General features: G+C 35.3%; 1 protein-coding gene across 3 annotated transcripts in view; it reads right to left on the bottom strand.

Moving 5' to 3' along the window:
* Nucleotides 1–10,364: 10,364 nt before the first annotated feature.
* ODR4 (odr-4 GPCR localization factor homolog) overlaps nt 10,365–19,463 on the bottom strand; it is a 40,589-nt gene continuing 31,490 nt past the window's right edge. For 2 of the 3 annotated variants that reach the window (XM_060131526.1, XM_060131544.1), the window contains 2 exons: nt 13,582–13,692; nt 10,365–12,383 (listed from right to left, as the gene is read on the bottom strand). In XM_060131526.1, the coding sequence (XP_059987509.1) occupies nt 12,316–12,383; nt 13,582–13,692 (179 nt within the window). In that variant the 3' untranslated portion in view covers nt 10,365–12,315. Of the gene's footprint in view, nt 12,384–13,579; nt 13,693–17,210; nt 17,285–19,463 lie in introns of those variants that run through there. The other variant, XM_060131536.1, reaches the window with a different exon arrangement.

Here is a 19,463-nt window from a genome sequence, read left to right on the forward strand (position 1 = left end):
AACTGTAAAAAATACAGACACATGGAGGCTAAACAATAAACTACTAAATAACCAAGAGATCACTGAAGAAATCAAATAGGAAATCAAAATATACCTAGAAACAAATGACAATGAAAACACGACGACCCAAAACCTATGGGATGCAGCAAAAGAAGTTCTAAGAGGGAAGTTTATAGCAATACAATCCTACCCCAAGAAACAGGAAAAAACTCAAATAAACAACCTAATCTTACACCTAAAGCAATCAGAGAAAGGAGAACAAAAACACCCTAAAGTTAGCAGAAGGAAAGAAATCATAAAGATCAGATCAGAAATAAATGAAAAAGAAATGAAGGAAAAAATAGCAAAGATCAATAAAACTATAAGTTGGTTCTTTGAGAAAATAAACAAAATTGATAAACCACTAGCCAGACTCAACAAGAAAAAAAGGGAGACTCATAGCAACATAATTAGAAGTTAAAAAGAAGTAAAAACTGACCCTGCAGAAATACAAAGAATCATGAGAGATTACTACAAGCAACTATGTCAATTAAATGGACAACCTAAAAGAAATGGACAAATTCTTAGAAAAGCACAACCTTCCGAAGCTGAACCAGGAAGAAATAGAAAATATGAACAGACAAATCACAAGCACTGAAATTGAGACTGTGATTAAAAATCTTCCAACAAACAAAAGCTCAGGACCAGATGGCTTCACAGGCAAATTCTATCAAACATTTAGAGACGAGCTAACATCTATCCTTCTCAAACTCTTCCAAAATATAGCAGAGGGAGGAACACTCCCAAACTTATTCTACAAGGCCACCATCACCCTGATACCAAAATCAAAGATGTCACAAAAAAAGAAAACTACAAACCAAAAACCATATGATAATCTCAATAGACGCAGGAAAACATTTTGACAAAATTCAACACCCATCTATGATAAAAACTCTCCAGAAAGTAGGCATAGTGGGAACTTACCTCAACATAATAAAGGCCATACATGACAAACTCACAGCCAAAATTGTTTTCAATGGTGAAAAACTGAAACCATTTCCTCTAAAATCAGCAACAAGACAAGGATGCCCACTCTCACCACTATTATTCAACATAGTTTTGAAACTTTTAGCCACAGCAATCAGAGAAGAAAAAGAAGTCAAAGGAATCCAAAATGGAAGAGAAGAAGTAAAGCTGTCACTCTTTTCAGATTACATGATACTATACATAGAGAATCCTAAAGATGCCACCAGAAAACTACTAGAGCTAGTCAATGAATTTGGTAAAGTAGCAGGATACAAAATTAATGCACAGAAATCTCTTGCATTCCTATACACTAATGATGAAAAATCTGAAAGAGAAATCAAGGAAACACTCCTATTTACCACTGCAACAAAAAGAATAAAATACCTAGGGATAAACCTACCTAAAGAGACAAAAGACCTGTATGCAGAAAACTATAAGACACTGATGAAAGTAATTAAAGATGACACAAACAGATGGAGAGATATACCATGTTCTTCGATTGGAAGAATCAATATAGTGAAAATGACTATACTACCCAAAGCAATCTACCGATTCAATGCAATCCCTATCAAATTACCAATGGCATTTTTCACAGAAGTAGAACAAAAAATTTCACGATTTGTACAAAACATAAGACCCCAAATTGCTTTGCTTTCTCAAAGCAATCTTGAGAAAGAAAAACAGAGTTGGAAGAAACAGTCTCTGTGACTTCAGACCATACTACAAAGCTACAGTAATTACGAGAGTATGGTACTGGCACAAAAACAGAAATGTAGATCAATGGAATAGGATAGAAAGCCCAGCGCTAAACCCACGCACATATGGTCATCTTATCTTTGATAATGGATGCAAGAATATACAATGGAGAAAAGACAGCCTCTTCAGTAAGTGGTGCTGGGAAAACTAGACAGCTACATGTAAAAGAATGAAATTAGAACACTCTCTAACACTATACACAAAAATAAACTCAAAATGGACTAAAGACCTAAATGTAAGGCCAGACACTATAAAACTCTTGGAGGAAAACATAGGAAGAACACTCTTTGACATAAATCATGGCAAGATACTTTTTGACCCACCTCCTAGAGAAATGGAAATAAAAACAAAAATAAACAAATGGGACCTAATGAACCTTAAAAGCTTTTTCACAGCAAAGGAAACCATAAACAAGACGAAAAGACAACTCTCAGAATGGGAGAAAATATTTGCAAATGAAGAAATGAACAAAGGATTAATCTCCAAAATATACAAGCAGCTCATACAGCTGAATAATAAAAAAAGAAACAACTCAATCCAAAAATGGGCAGAAGATCTAAATAGATCTTTCTCCAAAGAAGATATACAGATTGCCAACAGACACATGAAAGAATGTTCAACATCACTAATCATTAGAGAGATGCAAATCAAAAGTACAATGAGGTATCACCTCACACCAGTCAGAATGGCGATCATCAAAAAAAACTACAAACAATAAAAGCTGGAGAGGGTTTGGAGAAAAAGGAACCCTCTTGCACTGCTGGTGGGATGTAAATTGATACAGCCACTATGGAAAACAGTATGGAAGTTCCTTAAAAAACTAAAAATAGAACTACCATATGACCCAGCAACCCCACTACTGGGCATATATCCTGAGAAAACCATAATTCAAAAATAGTCATGTACCACAATGTTCATTTCAGCACTATTTACAATAGCCAGGACATGGAAGCAATCTAGGTGTCCATCAACAAATGAATGGATAAAGAAGATGTGGCACATATATACAATGGAATATTACTCAGCCATAAACAGAAACGAAATTGAGTTATTTGTAGTGAGGTGGATGGACCTAGAGTCTGTCATACAGAGTGAAGTCAGTCAGAAAGACAAAAACAAATACAGTATGCTAACACATATGTATGGAATCTGAAAAAAAAAAAGGTTCTGATGAACCTAGGGTCAGGACAGGAATAAAGATGCAGACATAGAGAATGGACTTGAGGACATGGGGAGGCTGTAAGGGTAAGCTGGGACAAAGTGAGCGAGTGGCATGGACATATATACACTATCAAATGTAAAAGAGATAGCTAGCGGGAAGCAGCCGCATAGCACAGGGAAATCAGCTCGGTGCTTTGTGACCACCTAGAGGGGAATAGGGAGGGTGCGAGAGAGATGAAAGAGGGAGGGGATATGGGGATACGTACACATATAGCTTATTTACTTTGTTATACAGCAGCAACTAACACAACATTGTAAAGCAATTATACTCCAATAAAGGTGTTTTAAAAAAAAAATCAATGTGTACTTCAATTGTATCCATCAAATTTGGATCCATTCAACAAATTCTTGCTCTGCTTACAACAGAAGAGTGTTGTAAAAATCCAAGGAGATAATGTATGTGAAAACACTTTAGAAGTGGCAAAAGCCAAGAAAAATAACTGTCATTTCTAACTCCACTTTTTTCTCCTGTCTTTAATCAATTAATCAAAACCCATTAAAATATTAATTTCCTTTTAAGAGGTTATGAATTATATGAGAACTCATTGACTACCTTTAGTTAATATTTAATACCATATTTGATATTCCCAATATAATCACTTATTAGGTTAATATTAGAAATCAAGAAAAATTTACTATTTTGGCTAATTTATATTTAGACAAATCCTTTAAATAATAGTCAACAAATATAACAAGCATTTTAATAGAACTTGATGATCCCCAACAATTATGGTAATATGGTTTTGAACAGTTGGCATTTGAGCATTATAGGAATAAGTAAAAGGGGAAGATATTTTATATTTTCACAGAAATGTCACAACAGAAAGAAGACAGACGCATTTTAGTAAAAGGCAGACTATGGTAAATATAATATTTGGATTATGCTTTTAGGTAATAGTAATTATTTCTCTGGGAACTTCTTTAATAGTCTCCCATTTCTCCTGCATTTTTGATCATTTTTATTATTTTACTTATTTATTTATTTTTACGTATTTAGTTTTGGCTGAGTTGGGTCTTCGTTGCTGCGCGTGGGCTTTCTCTAGTTGCGGTGAGCGGGGGCTACTCTTTGTTGCGGTGCACGGGCTTCTCATTGAGGTGGCTTCTCTTGTTGTGGAGCATGGGCTCTAGGCACGCGGGCTTCAGTAGTTGCGGCACGCAGGCTCTGTAGCTGTGGTGCATAGGTTTAGCTGCTCCATGGCATGTGCGATATTCCCAGATCAGGGATCAAACCTGTGTCCCCTGCATTGGCAGGCGGATTCTCAACCACTGCACCACCAGCAAAGCCCCTTGACCATTTTTAAAGTTTGATATATACTAAAGTATATATATATATATGTGTAGTTAGTCTTCAGTGATGAATGCCATCAACTCTTTCCCTCTCTGTATGCATGTGCTCCTCCCCTGAGAAATGTGCTTTTTCCCCTCCCATGGAAACTAGGCTGGTCCTGTTTGCTCTGACCAATAGAATATGGAGGCATGACATTCCAGGACTTTTGAACACTGACCTTAAGAAGTTAACAATTTCTACCTACTTCCTCTTTGAACATTGATTTTTGGGGCTCTTTTTTTTTGGAATTCAACCACCATGCTCTGAGAAGCCTAAGACCTATGCAGAGGTCATGTGGAGGAGAAACAGATAAACTGCCAACCATGTGGATCAGGTATTTTGGATGTCACAGTTCTTAGGTAATTGAAGCCCTGGCCAACATCATGGGGAGAAGAAGAACCTTTCAGCTTAGCCAGTCTACTCACAAAAACATGGTAGTTTAATGCCAACAAGTTTTGAGGTTGTTATGAAGCCAGAGATAACCAATAGATGTTGATTCGTACCTAGAAATAGGATTCTGTTGGGCCAAACCCAAAACACGTAGCTTTAACTTTGGAACTGAGAAGGAGATGGCTGTACAACCTTCAGGAAACAGTGGTGGTAGAATAACAATGAGGAAATTGTCATTAAAAGGCAACTGTTGTTGTGAAAGGCAACACTTTCACCTACAGTAATGCGAAAGGTAGAATAAACTTGTGGAAATTGCTAAGGGGAAGAAGTAACCTAATAAACTTGTGGATCTGGTTGAGGAAATTTCCAGGCAGAATATTGAAAATGCCAACTGACCTCTTCTAGCTGGCTAAGATCAAATATGAGAAGAGAGAGATGAACTAAATCAGAAACAGTTGGGTTTTGGAGAAAAATTTATAAAAAATTTTATAAAGGACCCAGAACACCTTTTCCAGACAGCAAAAGGTTCTCAAGAAGGAAATGCCTTATGGGCAAAGATCAAATCTAGGGAATTGCTAGTGAAACAGAGCATCAGGGTAAGTTAGGATCAAGGGTGCAGCTGTAATAATCTTTAAGACTTCAGAAATATTTAAGCCAGTGCCTCATAGATCTCTTAGCTATACAAAAAGACTTACAAGAATCTTATGAGCAAAGACTGTACTCCTCTTAGCTAGACAATGGGTATCTAAGATTTTTAAGGGTATCGTCCTTCAGCACCTTGACTCTCTGCTCAAAGTAGAAAGAGAGAGGTCCGTCTTGAACATTTGTGGGTGTGCCTTTTGTCTAATGGAATGGATAATTTGATTCATAGTAAATACATGATTTTAAAAGGAATTATATCAGTTTAGTCTAAAAGGGAGAGACAGCTCAAAATAAAAAGATGCTTCTGGGCCTTGAACCTTCCTCAACCTGCCTTAATAGGAGGCAGGTTGAGAAAGCTACTCAGCTTCAAATATAAGCCATTTCTCATGGAAAATGACTCAGAGTAGAGCCAAAATCTTGTATGGAAGAGCCAAGAGATGAGGACCACTCTCAAGAAGAATTAGGTTCTAACTGACATACATTCTCTGCTCGTAGAATCATGACGAATTAGACATGTGTCCCACTGGAGTTCAGAATTGTTATGGAGCATTCACTGCATTGTACCTCCAATTTTCCCTCTTTTTGAACAACAGTGGCTCTTACCTGTCTTGCCATTGTATGCTGGATGAGTATGGAGAAGAAAACTTGGTTCTTTAGTTCATGCATCTTTAGATTGAGAGCAACTGCAGTAAAGGTTGCCCCTGTGTACCTGAAACCAATTTAGATGACAAAATTATGAGCCTTGAGCCTGAATCTGATGACACAAGATGAGACTTTCAGGTGTCTGGGGAGGTGGTGAATGCATTTTCCACATGTCAGGAACATAAACTGCTATAACCCGGGGTATATTATGGTAACTAATTTCCAAAGATGGCTTCCATCAAGCCCTTTTCTTCTTGCATATGCATAACCATTGAGAGGTAAAGATTCTTCTTCCCTGTCCCCTTTGATCTAGGCTGGTCCTGTAGATTAGTTTGACCAATACAATATAGTGAAAATGATGTTCTGAGACTTCCAAGCCAGGGCTTCAAGAGAACCCACAGCCTCTACTTTTCTCTTCTTGGAACTCTCACACTTGGGATGCTACTTCTTGGCTCCCAGCCATCATGACAGGAAGAAGTCCAGCCACCATGATAGAAGAACCACAAGACACATGGAGAGAACTGAGGTGTGACAGCTGAGTTTCCAGCAAACAGCCAGCATCAACTGCCAACCATGTGAAAGAGTTGTCTTGGATGTTTCAAGCCCAATCAGGTTCCTAGAAAATTGTAGCTCTAAACAACACCATGTAGAGCAGAATCAGCCAACTGATTCCTGTCAACTCAGAATTATTAGAAAAATGAAATGGTTGTTGTTTCAATTAAGTTTGGGGGTATTTTTTTAGTAACAGACAACCAAAATAACACATACATAAATGTCATGAAGTAAATAAAATGATCAAGAAACTCATTTCAAAAAAGAAACAAATGGAACCTAATCAAACTTACAAGCTTTTGCACAGCAAAGGAAACCATTAAAAAAATGAAAAGACAACCTACAGAATGGGAGAAAATATTTGCAAATGATGCAACCGACAAGGGCTTAATCTCCAAAATATATAAACAGCTCATACAACTCAACAAAAAAACAAAAACCCAATCAAAAAATGGGCAGACCTTAATAGTCATTTCTCCGAAGAAGACATACAGATGGCCAGTAGGCACATGAAAAGATGCTCAACGTCCCTATTAGAGAAATGCACATCAAAACTACAATGAGGTACTACCTCACACTGATTAGAATGGCCATCATTAAAAATTCTACAAATGACAAATGCTGGAGAGACTGTGGGGAAAAGGGAACCCTCCTACAACGTTGGTGGGAATGTAGGTTGGTGCAGCCACTATGGAAAACAGTACGAAGTTCCTCAGAAAGCTAAAAATAGAGTTACCATATGATCCAGCAATCCCACTCCTGGGCATATACCTAGACAAAACAATAATTCAAAAAGACAGATGCACCCCTATGTTCAAAGCAGCACTAGTCACAATAGCTAAGACATGGAAGCAACCTAAATGTCCATCGACAGATGAATGGATGAAGAAGATGTGGTACATATATACAAAGGAATAATACTCCGCCATAAAAAGGAATGAAATAATATCACTTGCAGCAACATGCATGCAACTGGAGATTATCATACTAAGTGAAGTCAGTCAGAAAGAGAAAGACAAATACCACATGATATCACTTATATAGGGAGTCTAAAATATGGCACAAATGAACCTATCTACAAAACAGAAGCAGACTCACAGATATAGAGAACAGATGTGGTTGCCAAGGGGCGGGGGAGAGAGAGGGATGGACTGGGAGTTTGGGGTTAGCAGATGCAAACTATTATATTTAGAATGGATAAACAAGGTCCTACTGTATAGCACAGGGGACTATATCCAATCTCCTGGGATAAACCATAATGGAAAAGAATATAAAAAAAAGAATGTATATATGTGTATAACTGAGTCACTCTGCTTTACAGCAGAAATTAGCACAGCACTGCAAATCAACTATACATCAATTAAAAAAAAACTCATTTCAACTCAAGAACTAAAACATCACCGATACTATTTCATTTGTTCATTTGTTCCTTCTTGCCTTCCTATCCTGCCATCACTCTCACTCTGAAATCGTAAACATGAATTTTTACATGATCTTTACTTAAAAAACAACAAAAGAGTTTACACAAATATATGTATTCCAACATAATATAGTTTAGATTTCCTTGTTTTTAATCTTTATAAAACTGCATGTAGGCTTCTAAGACTTGCTTTATTTAATCATCACTTTATTCTCAGGTCATTCTCACTGCCAAATAAAATTACAAAACCCACAATTTATTTTTTATTCTCTTGTCAGCGAACATTTGGGTGGTTTCAAACAGGGCTGCCTTGAACATTCCCACACACGTGCTCTTGTGCACAAATGCAAGAATTTCTCTAAGGTATGTATGTAGAAGTAGAATGGTTAGGTTTTAGAGTATACAGATGCTTAACCTTACAAGATAATGCCAAATTGCTTTCCAAAGTTTATTAGTTTACAACCCCACCTTTAGATATCTTCTTGATGTACATCTTCTTCATTGGTATTGCATATTTCTTAATTTTTCAATCTGTCAGATGAAATATTATTCATTGTGGTCTTAATTAGTTGATCACTTGAAATTAAACATATTTTCATGTGTTTCATGTGTTTAAGGGTACCTGGTTTCTGTCTTTTGCTCATTTTTTTACAGGACTTTGATGAATAGAAGTAGTGATAATAGGTATCCTTGTCATGTTCCTGATTTTTAATGTATGCAACTTCACCATGATGCATTATCCTTTTTTACATAATGTTGAATTCAGTTCATCAATAATGGTTTTGACTTTCAGATCTGTCTTAATAAGTGCTTTTAGTCTGTAATTTTCTTTTCTCCTACCAAATGTGTCTGGTTCTAGTATCAATAAAAGCTATACAGGCCTCACAAAATGAGCTGAAGAGTATTCCCTCATTATATATTCTTTGGAAGAGTTTGTATAATATGTTGAAATAGTATGGTCGTTGAAAGAGTAAAACATCTGTAAACATGAGCTAGATGTTCTTTATCAAAAATTTTAGAAGTATTTTCTATTCAATACTATTAAGTCCATGTAGCTTGTGTATTTCTTCTTCAGCCAATTTAAGGAAATGGCACTTTTCTAGACCTTGGTCTATTTTGTCTGTTTTCATACATTAAGATGCTCCTGGTAGTCTCTTATCATTTTCATCTCTGCTGTGGGTTAGGACCCATTTTTCAATCTTTATATTGTTTACTTTAGCCCTGTTTTCTTCTTGTTCAAATATGCCAATTTGTTTTGTCATGAAAACAACTTTGACATTGTGATTCTATGTTTTCTAATTCATTGATTTCTTTCCTTTCCTCTGACTCCTTGCTTCTATACTGTGTTTATTCTGTTGTCCTTTTCCTAAGTTATACACTTAGCCTTTAATTTAAGCATTTAAAACCATTCCCCTCTAAGCGCTCTTTCTGTTGCATCACCCAATTTTTCCAAATGTAGTATTTATAATTAGGTACTAATTATGTATTTTTTTCATCTATGAAGTTTTTTTAAACTTGTAAAACCATGATTAAAAAAATTAACCTAAGTTCTTTCTTATTAATACTAATTTTTTGAAATTTATTGTAACTTACTTCATGCCTAATACATGGTCAATTTTTGCTAATATACAATGCTTAAGAATATTCTGTTGATTATTCTAAATATGGTCATCGAATCAGCATTGTTAATTCCATTATTCAAAACTGTGTTTTCATTCATTTTTTGTCTAGTTGATTTCTTAGTAATTGAGAGCTGTTAAAATCACCCACCGCTATTCAATTTGTTGGTTCAGCCCTAGAGTTTATACGTTTTGAGGCCATTTTATAAAGCATATACAAATCTAAAATTGTATATATTCCTAATAAATTGATCCTTTTACCATTATTTAGTGGTCTTCTCCATCTTTAATAATACTATAATAAAGTCTAATTTTGAGTTGATAGCACCAAAGCTACATAAGTTTTCTTTTGCTATTTGCCTAGTGCATTTTTTTATCCTTTAAAAAATCCCATATCAGCCTATAGCTGATTTTTAAAAAACTGAATCAATGTTTTTAACTGGGTTTAGCCTATTCATAGTTATTTTAATTATTTGACTTGTTACTATTTATCTTACTAATTTTGTACTTCCCCCACCCCTAATTTCTTTCCCTTTTTTTTGTATTGAGGTATTGTCTTCTTATTCCATATTTTTAACTTTTTTCTTTGGAATGATTCATCCCATATCTATTATTTAGCAGTTACACTTGAAATTTTACTACACATATTTAACATAATTTCAAAGTTAAACAGTACCTTAACCCATTTTCTGAATAATAAAACACTTCAGAACACTTTAATTCTAATCACCCCCCCATCTTATAAGCTACTGTCCAGTTTTTCAATTATACCCTATTTTAAAAGTCCACATTAATGTTGCATAAAATGTTTATTTAGTTTTATTTAGTTACAATCTTGCTTCTTATAAACACTTCTTTCATTATGATTGTTTTATACAAACAACACTTTTGATTTACATGTTTTTCATTTATTTGCTTACTAGTTCTTCAATTTCAGATCATCCTTTTGGAATTATTTTCCTTCTTGAAGATAATCCTTTTGCAATTTCTTTAAAGAAGTTCCACTGATGGTAAAATCTGTTTTTCACTTGAATATGTATTTATTTCAGTTTTGCTTCATACAGATTCCAAGTTGACAATTGTTTTTCTCAGAATTTTGAAGGCACTATTCTACCACCTTTGGAGTACATTGTTGCTGTTGAGAAGCTTTCTGAAGTATCTGTCTTGCCTTCACTGATAATCTTTTTCCCCCTTTGATTGCTTTAAGAATCCTCTGTTTGGTATCTCACAGTTATACTACACTGGGTTTAGGCTTGGATTTTATCTATATATGCTTGGGATACACTGTGCTTCCTGAACTTATGAATTCGTGTTTTTCCAACAAATGTGGAAAATTCTGTTATCTCTTCAAATATTGCCACTCCTCCATCCTCTCTATTCTCTTCTGCTGGTACTTCTAGTATTCATAATTCTTCCTTCTATATCTCTTATCTTTTCCTTAATATTTATATTTTCTAACACCTTGTTTCTCCTGGCTGCACATTGGATAATTTCCTTATATCTAGCTTCCAGTTTATGTATTGTCTCTTCAGCTGAGTCTAATATGATATTCAACATGTCTAAGGGTTTTTCTTTTTTTAAATTGCAAGTAACATATTTCTCATCAAGCAGTTCCACTTGTTTCTTTTTCAGATCAGTCTGTGGTTCCATCCTTCATGTATGTTGATGATAAGACCTTGGAAAATTGAGTCCAAAGTTTATATCTACAGGTTCTTTCTCAAGCTAGCTAGTTTCAACTTGCACCTGGTGATCTCCAGCCATGAATAATACTGCTTATCTTAATCTATGGGAATCTGGGGCCTATATCTTGTTTCTGCCAGGAACTATAGGGTATTACAAACTGAGGCCCACTTCAACTGTCCTGGATGGGACATCTCAGATTCAGATTTATCTCCTTGTTTCTGGTCTAAGGAAAACTGCATATGGCAGTGCTGCAATTGGTATTTGTCACCCAGGCAACCACTGTCAACCTTATGCTTAATATAGTTTTCATAATTTCCATATCAAAATGTGTTCCATTGTCAGGGAGAAAAAATAGAGGTGTAGTTCTTGGAGATTTCCCCTACTTTCTTTGAGCCTATTAATGTATTCAAAAGGAGACTGTATTCAGGATCTAGCTGTTTTGCAGTACCTAATATATTACTGGAAGCAAAAGTCTTATTTAATATATTAGGTTATGATATACTAACCAGAGAAAGCTCATGATTTATGACAATCCTTGCTGATTCAAGAGGTCTGGAGAGGTTTCCTACCCCTCAAATGGAACTCAATCAGTATTTTGGAATCAGTATAGAAAGGTCCTAAACTATGAACTTATCCAATAAGTTTTTGCCCCACTTTGCAGAAATTTCTATTGTTCTATTACTAATATATTCAGTCAACCCTGACTATTCAAATTTCCAATGTCCTGATCAATATGTGGTTCAGGTCAACAGGACTAAAATCTATGAAAATAAACCATGATTTTGAACATTTTAAAAAATAGATAATAACGATTTGTTACATGCAACTTCCATCTAGATTCATAACTTTATTCTTGGAAGCCTGAGCCACCTATAATATAAGCAGGGCTAAACAAGGCAGCTGGTGATTTCATTTTAGTCAGAAACACACCTAATAGGCATTATGGCAGCAGATCTGACTGCTATTGTCTTAGACGCAGATGGATTGTTTGCATCATTATTATTCATAATTGTTGGTCAGTGTTCTCTGGATGATCAGGAAGCTCTTTGTGCCTCACCCTAATCACTGAAGTAATGAAAGGAGATACCCGCAGCAAGGGCTGCAACTGCAAATGCTGCAATCACACCTAAAAGTAAAACAAACACAAAACAAATGGAAATGGAATGAGCAAAAGAAAGGCTTAAGTGATCCTAGGCTTTGAAATGTCGGTAACTGATGGGCCTAAACAACAAGAACAACATACACACACAAATACATATACTTACACACACACATATACAGGCATGAAAAGCCAGCAAAGTCTTAGAGGAAAATATAGCAATAGGTTGAAAATTATATTTTACAAAGTTGGACTGGTAATCATATACTTCACCACCTTCATTAACACCTTAAAATAAAAAATTATCTTTCTTATACATGAGTGCACTCACACACATCTAAGAGACAAACTAATACATACTTAAAAAGGCTTCTATAAATATTTATATTGACATTTCAGCTGTCTCATGCTACTTAGCTTAAACCAAAAAGACATCTCCAATGGGCAGGAGTCCTCGGTAATTACCATGCGAAGTCATTTATATAGCTATTGAAAACTACAGAAACTAAAATCTAAGAATTATTAAGCTTGGGTTGGTAACTTTTAATTTTTTTTCCTGAGTATTTTAAGTTAAAAAACAACAACAAAAAGAAAACTGACCAGAGTAGTCCAGACACACACACACACACACACACTTAGGTACAAAGAACTTAGGTAATTAACTTATGAGTAACTGACATGAAAAATAACCAAAGTTTCTGGCTTCTCTCAGTCAGTCAAAAATCTTAATGCTTATAAAGCATTTCTCAAATTGGCATTCAACTAAACAACAGTCTACATGTTCTTTGATCAATAAGTCTGAAAAATGTTAAAGTGACTGCCACACTTCTTGGAGCCTTTAAAATACTAAAATACATCAGAATTTCCAGACTTGAATTTGACTTTTTTCATAGAGCACCTATCAAAATCTTCCACAATAGCAATCCTGGGAACACCAGCTTGGAAAACACTGGCCCTACTATACTAATTGATTCCCAAAACTCAACATGTGTTTCTTCTAAAAACACCAAAACATTTAGTAGGAAGTGTCATCTTTTAGGGCACTTGAGACAATGCTTTATTTATAAATCTTTCTATCTCTCAGGGCATACCGCTTTCTATAATACTCAATAAATACTAGCTTAATCTAGCTCTTTTAAGAAATGAAATGAAAATAATTTTAAAGTAACAAGAAAACTCAAATCCAAAATGCCATCTTTTCAATGTTATAGAAGAAATATAATACCTATGTTTTGCTGAATTTTCAACACTATTGTAGTTTTAATTGGCTGTTTTGGTGGTTCATCATCTGTGTTGTCCAATGAAGCTTCAGTATTCATAGAGGAACTTACACAGGCTGCAAGAGGATAATAAAAATAAATCCTAAATAAAATAAGAATAATTATTGCTTAAAAATGAGTTTTAAAGAACATTATAAAAAACACACAGTGAATTCCACTTTCCTTCAACTTGACTTTTTTTTTTTCAACTTGACTTTTTAAACTTGCTCTTTATCAAATGCAGGCGAATTAAATTTCATGGACTATATATCAAACTGATGTACTTTTTAAAATTCTTTATGGGGACTTCCCTGGTAGCGCAGTGGTTAAGAATCCACCTGACAATGCAGAGGACATGGGTTCGAGCCCCGGGCCAGGAAGATCCCACATGCCGCACAGCAACTAGCCCTGTGTGCCACAACTACTGAGCCTGCACTCTAGAGCCCGCGAGCCACAACTACTGAGCCCACGTGCCACAACTACTGAGGCATGCGCAGCTAGAGCCTGTGCTCTGCAACAAGAGAAGCCACCGTAATGAGAAGCCTGCGCACCACAACGAAGAGTAGCCCCCACTCTCCACAACTAGAGAAAGCCTGCGCCCAGCAACGAAGACCAAATGTAGCCAAAAATAAATAAAATTTTAAAAAAAGAAAAGAACGATTCAATTCAATGACCTCAGCTTCTATCTTAAAAAAAAATACTTTATGTACTTTTATAACTGATCAAAACCAAGGAGCCACAGAGCCAGTTCTGAATGACTCCCACAAATTATAATCTGATTACTATATGGTAGTGGAGATAAATGATACCAAAAATCAAACTAGATAGGAAAGGGTAAATTTTGCTCTTAATTGGGATTAATTTATAATATTCTTATTGATGGTTTTGGCAATTAATAATTTTAAGTAATCAGTAATAATAAAAGTAGGGATCAGCAAACTGTAGCCATGGGCCAAAGTGCAGCCCATGGGCCAGACCTTACATGCTCTGCAAAGCCTAAAATAATTTACTATTTAGCCCTATACAGAAAAAGTTTGCTGACTCTTGATCTAACCTGAATTACATAAGCAAACTGGGACCATAAGTTTGACCTTAAAACAATTCAATGTTAAGCAAAGTAAGTACATTATCTCATTTATAGTTGGAAAATAAAACCTGGGACATTAAGTGCGTATTTGAGGGTCATAGGCAACAGAATGAGGATTCAAATACAAGTTCTCTTTCTACTTCATTATGGTGACAATAATTTGCATAGGTTAGCCAAGCTGAATTTATTTAACACTGACTAAAAGTGTCTGAACTGAAAACATCCTTAGGGATCACACAGACCAATGGTTTTCTTTTTTTAAACTAGTGCTAGAAAATCTGACAGAAAATCCCAGTATGTAAAACAGATGAAAGCAGAATTACTCTGGTTGAAGCAGGGATGAAGGACTCCTGGAGTCATACTCCCTCCTTCCCCTAAGAGGTGACAGCAGAGTGCTGTTCTATAGAACTCAAGGGAACTATGTTTGAAAACAACCGCAGTTGATACTTAAACAACATGGGTTTGAACTCCATGGATCCACTTACTCATACGCAAATTTTTTTCCACTAAATACATACTATATGATCCATGGTTGGTTGAATCCATGGATGGGGAACTGCCCATACGGATAGCCAACTGAAGCTGTATGTGGATTTTCAACTGTGTGAGGGTCAGTGCCCCTAACCCCCATGTTGTTCAAGGGTTAACTGAACTTCATGTTGATCCCTTTATTTACAAAGAAGAGAAGAGAACCCCAGAGTGACACAGTAAATACTACTGTTTAAATTCAAAGTAAAATAGCTTATTGCTTGGATTTAAAATATCTTTTATAGACATCTTTGTATACCAACATACTGGCACATGCAGATGTGCTCACAAGGATGACACATAACTTACTGAAATAATTAACTGTGGTACCGAAATGGATGGAAAAAAATTTGCCTGCTTCTCATCAATTTCCCATGAAGTTTGCCATTTTGAGAAATAATTCTTAGTAGTCACCTCATTAGAATCAAGGTAAAACTGTTCTTTTTTTCCCTCTTTGAGCATATGACTAAAGTACTTTAAAAACAAACACAAAACGTTCTTCTCTTTTGTTCTACTCCCATATCAAACTAGTCACAAAGGCCAACAAATTCTCATGAACTGTCTCCAGAATTATTCAGTCTTCCATATTTCTACAGCATCCAGTTTTCTCGGGGGCTGTAACACTTTACTTCTAGAATACATTAGCCCACCAGCTTAAAATTTCCCCTAACTTCATCCATATGTCTAAAAGTTGAATGGAGAGTACAATTTTATTCATTTTAAAAACATACACTCACACACACACAGAACTTCGGCTTTTTCTTTTAGCAAATATCACTGCTAAAAAGCTTTTTCTTTGGGCCACTAAAATCCTTATCTCAGATAAAAACAAAAATAATGGATGAAACATGAATTATACCTATTTGCTACAGGAAATTTTTTACTTTTTTACTTGAGTACCTATAGATAAAGAGCACAAAAATGGTTTTATTTGTCATGTCATATTACTCACACATTTAATACTAATTTGTTATTTGTGAAGAAGAGCATGCTCTAAGAGGTCAAGTCCTCTGTATAAACAATTTACTTCTATTAAAAAAAGACATTCCATTGCTCTGCTATTTCCATTTTAAAATCTGTCATTCAGGGGGCTTCCCTGGTGGCGCAGTGGTTGAGAGTCTGCCTGACAATGCAGGGGACACGGGTTCGAGCCCTGGTCTGGGAGGATCCCACATGCCGCGGAGCAACTGGGCCCGTGAGCCACAACTGCTGAGCCTGCGCGTCTGGAGCCTGTGCTCCGCAACGAGAGGCCCCGACAGTGAGAGGCCTGCGCATTGCGATGAAGAGTGGCCCCTGCTCGCCGCAACTAGAGAAAGCCCTCGCACAGAAACGAAGACCAAACACAGCCATAAATAAATAAATAAATAAATAAATAAATAAATAAAATCTGTCATTCAAAATCATATTGATTTGATACAAAGCTGAGACAATTTTACTGAAGCAGAGCGTTTTTCAAGGATGAATAAATCCTTACCATAACAATTTGTTTGTCTGTTTTTGGTGCGGCCATGAAGAACTTAATTCAAACCTCAGATACTGTCATTTTTACCAATACCTTAACGTCCTCTGAACTTTAAATGCAAAGGACATGTGATTCAATAGGAAATTAGATCTTAACCATTCCTTAAAACCAGGTAATTTTAACTGCAGACTAATCTCAAATTATTCATGTAAGAAAGCAACCTTTCTTAAGCAACTGTCAACAAAGGAGAAGACAAGGGCCATGATGAATGCATGTTAAATTGTATATATATTCAATTTCATTCCAAGCTGCTGATAGGTAGGACTATTTAGAAGCTTAAAATGAAATGCTAGCACTTGAACTCCTTAGTTAGGTGTCATCTTCCAGATCCCTAAATCCTAAGTTAATGAGGTTTCACTAGTCAGTCATTTAGCCATTAAAATACATCTTCAGCATTACTTTTTTTCCTTTATAATTAAATTATCAATGTTTAACCAAGCAATGAAAATTAATTTCACCTCTGATATCAAGACAGAATTGGCAAAGATGGGTTTCACCAGATTTTAAATGTGTGTCTCCAAATTTGCTGAAACTGTGGATAAAGTACATCTGAATTATTAAGTTAATATCTACCAGGAGATGACTAATACATTTAAGAAATTTTAAAGCCACAGTTATCCCTCACCTTAAGTGAGTCATTTTGACAAACAAATTGTTCTTCATTCCTTAAATCATTTTAAAGTATGTTATTTTAAAATACTTACTTGGCAAAATACGTATTTTAAACATAGCAACTACATTACAGAACAGAAATAATTAAATAATCAAGCAAATAGTAACATCAAATACTTGGAAAATAAAGCTTGATACTTATAACAAGTTTAACAATCCTAAATGTACAGTAATTGATTTCAAGTTTGAATTTGAACATTTGAACTCCACTTTTCATTGTTTATTTTACCTGGAAACCCTAATTTCAAATAATTAGGAAAATTTATGCACACTATATAGCATTATTCTTATACTTTAATGTTTTTCATTATAATTCAGAAGGTCCATTATTTAAAAGTTTTATAATAATTCTAGTAAATATCACCTTACATTTATATATCTCTTTCTGTTTAGAAAGTATTTTCTCTAACATTTTTACTAAATTCTAGTACCAACACCAAAACAATTTGGGGTTCAGAGAGGACTTGTTCAAGGTTACACAGCTGTAAGTGGAAGACCTGGACTCAGCTAAAACATCTTGGTAAAATTATGCATCTAATATTTTTGAATAAATTAATAAATGAAAGAATAAATGAAAAAGTGAACATAATTCTAAACCAACTGAATGTATATGTAAAAGCACTTAATTTTTCTATTAAAATGTTTATGCTTTTACCCTATCCCATAATTTGGAATGTGTTATTTTGCTACTAAATAACTATATCATTCCTTCTAATTCAATAAATACTTGATGAAGCAAAAATAATATAATTCTAGACAAGTCCTATTCTTGGCCACAATAAATCTGATGCCAATGTTCAATTCCTAAACAGCTTAGAGTTACTTTTACTGTATTCATCCTTGAAAATGAACTCAAATGTTACCTGGGGCTTCCCTGGTGGCGCAGTGGTTGGGAGTCCGCTTGTCAATGCAGGGGACACGGGTTCGAGCCCTGGTCTGGGAGGATCCCACATGCCGCGGAGCAACTAAGCCCGTGTGCCACGGCTACTGAGCCTGCGCTCTGGAGCCTGCGTGCCACAACTACTGAAGCCTGTGCGCCTAGAGCCCGTGCTCCGCAACAAGAGAAGCCACCGCCATGAGAAGCCCGCGCACCACGACGAAGAGTAGCCCCGCTCGCTGCAACCAGAGAAAGCCAGTGCGCAGCAACGAAGACCCAATGCAGCCAAAAATAAATAAATAAATTTATAAAAAAAAAAAATGTTACCTGCTCTGAATCACTTACAGGGATAATGCCTGTGCTAAATATTCTGATAATTCTCTGTTCATTCCCGTATTATTGAACTAACCTCTAGTTAAAGTGAAATGTAATAGTAATAATAAAAAAAAATGGAAAGAATTTACTAAAATTTGAAAATACTAATGTCAAATCTTTCTTACTATAGATTACAGGTTATTGCTAACCTACCATCAAAATATTTTTTCTGAATGAATTATTAGCCAAATCACTAGAGACCCTAAAATTATGATCATTAATCTTGATGTTCTTGAGTTCTTAGTTACTCTTTGGACCTTACTACATGCCCTGCAATGATTAATAATGCATACAATTCTATCTTCCAAGTCAGATTATAGGCTTCTTGAGGAAAGGAATCTGGCCATTGATTTATCATCTATAACACTACCCTGAACAGAGCAAATGCTTAATAAACATCTAACAAATAGACATACTAAATGCTATAAACTAGAATTAATATTTACGGGGCAACAATTAGTGTTACATGTTGTCATATGTTTTTAATGTTCTATATCCCTTAAAACGTTCTGAACTATTGAGCCATAGAGCTATGACCATTATATCCTCTTAAAATCTTCATCATGTTCAGTGTAGTGCACTACACAAACCTTAAAAACCTTATATCTTGCTTGGCATAAGCTTACAATTTTCCAAGCATAAAATAAGTATTAAAAAAAGCTGTGCTATAGTTTCCTAAAAATGACCAATTCAGTATACGTCAGTCAGTTAGGAACAAATATTTATGAATACCTATCATGTTTTAGGCATGGAACTCAGATAGAGAAATAAATACTCTCGAGAAACT

This window comes from Lagenorhynchus albirostris, chromosome 2 (assembly GCF_949774975.1).
Source record: "Lagenorhynchus albirostris chromosome 2, mLagAlb1.1, whole genome shotgun sequence".
NCBI lineage: Eukaryota > Metazoa > Chordata > Mammalia > Artiodactyla > Delphinidae > Lagenorhynchus > Lagenorhynchus albirostris.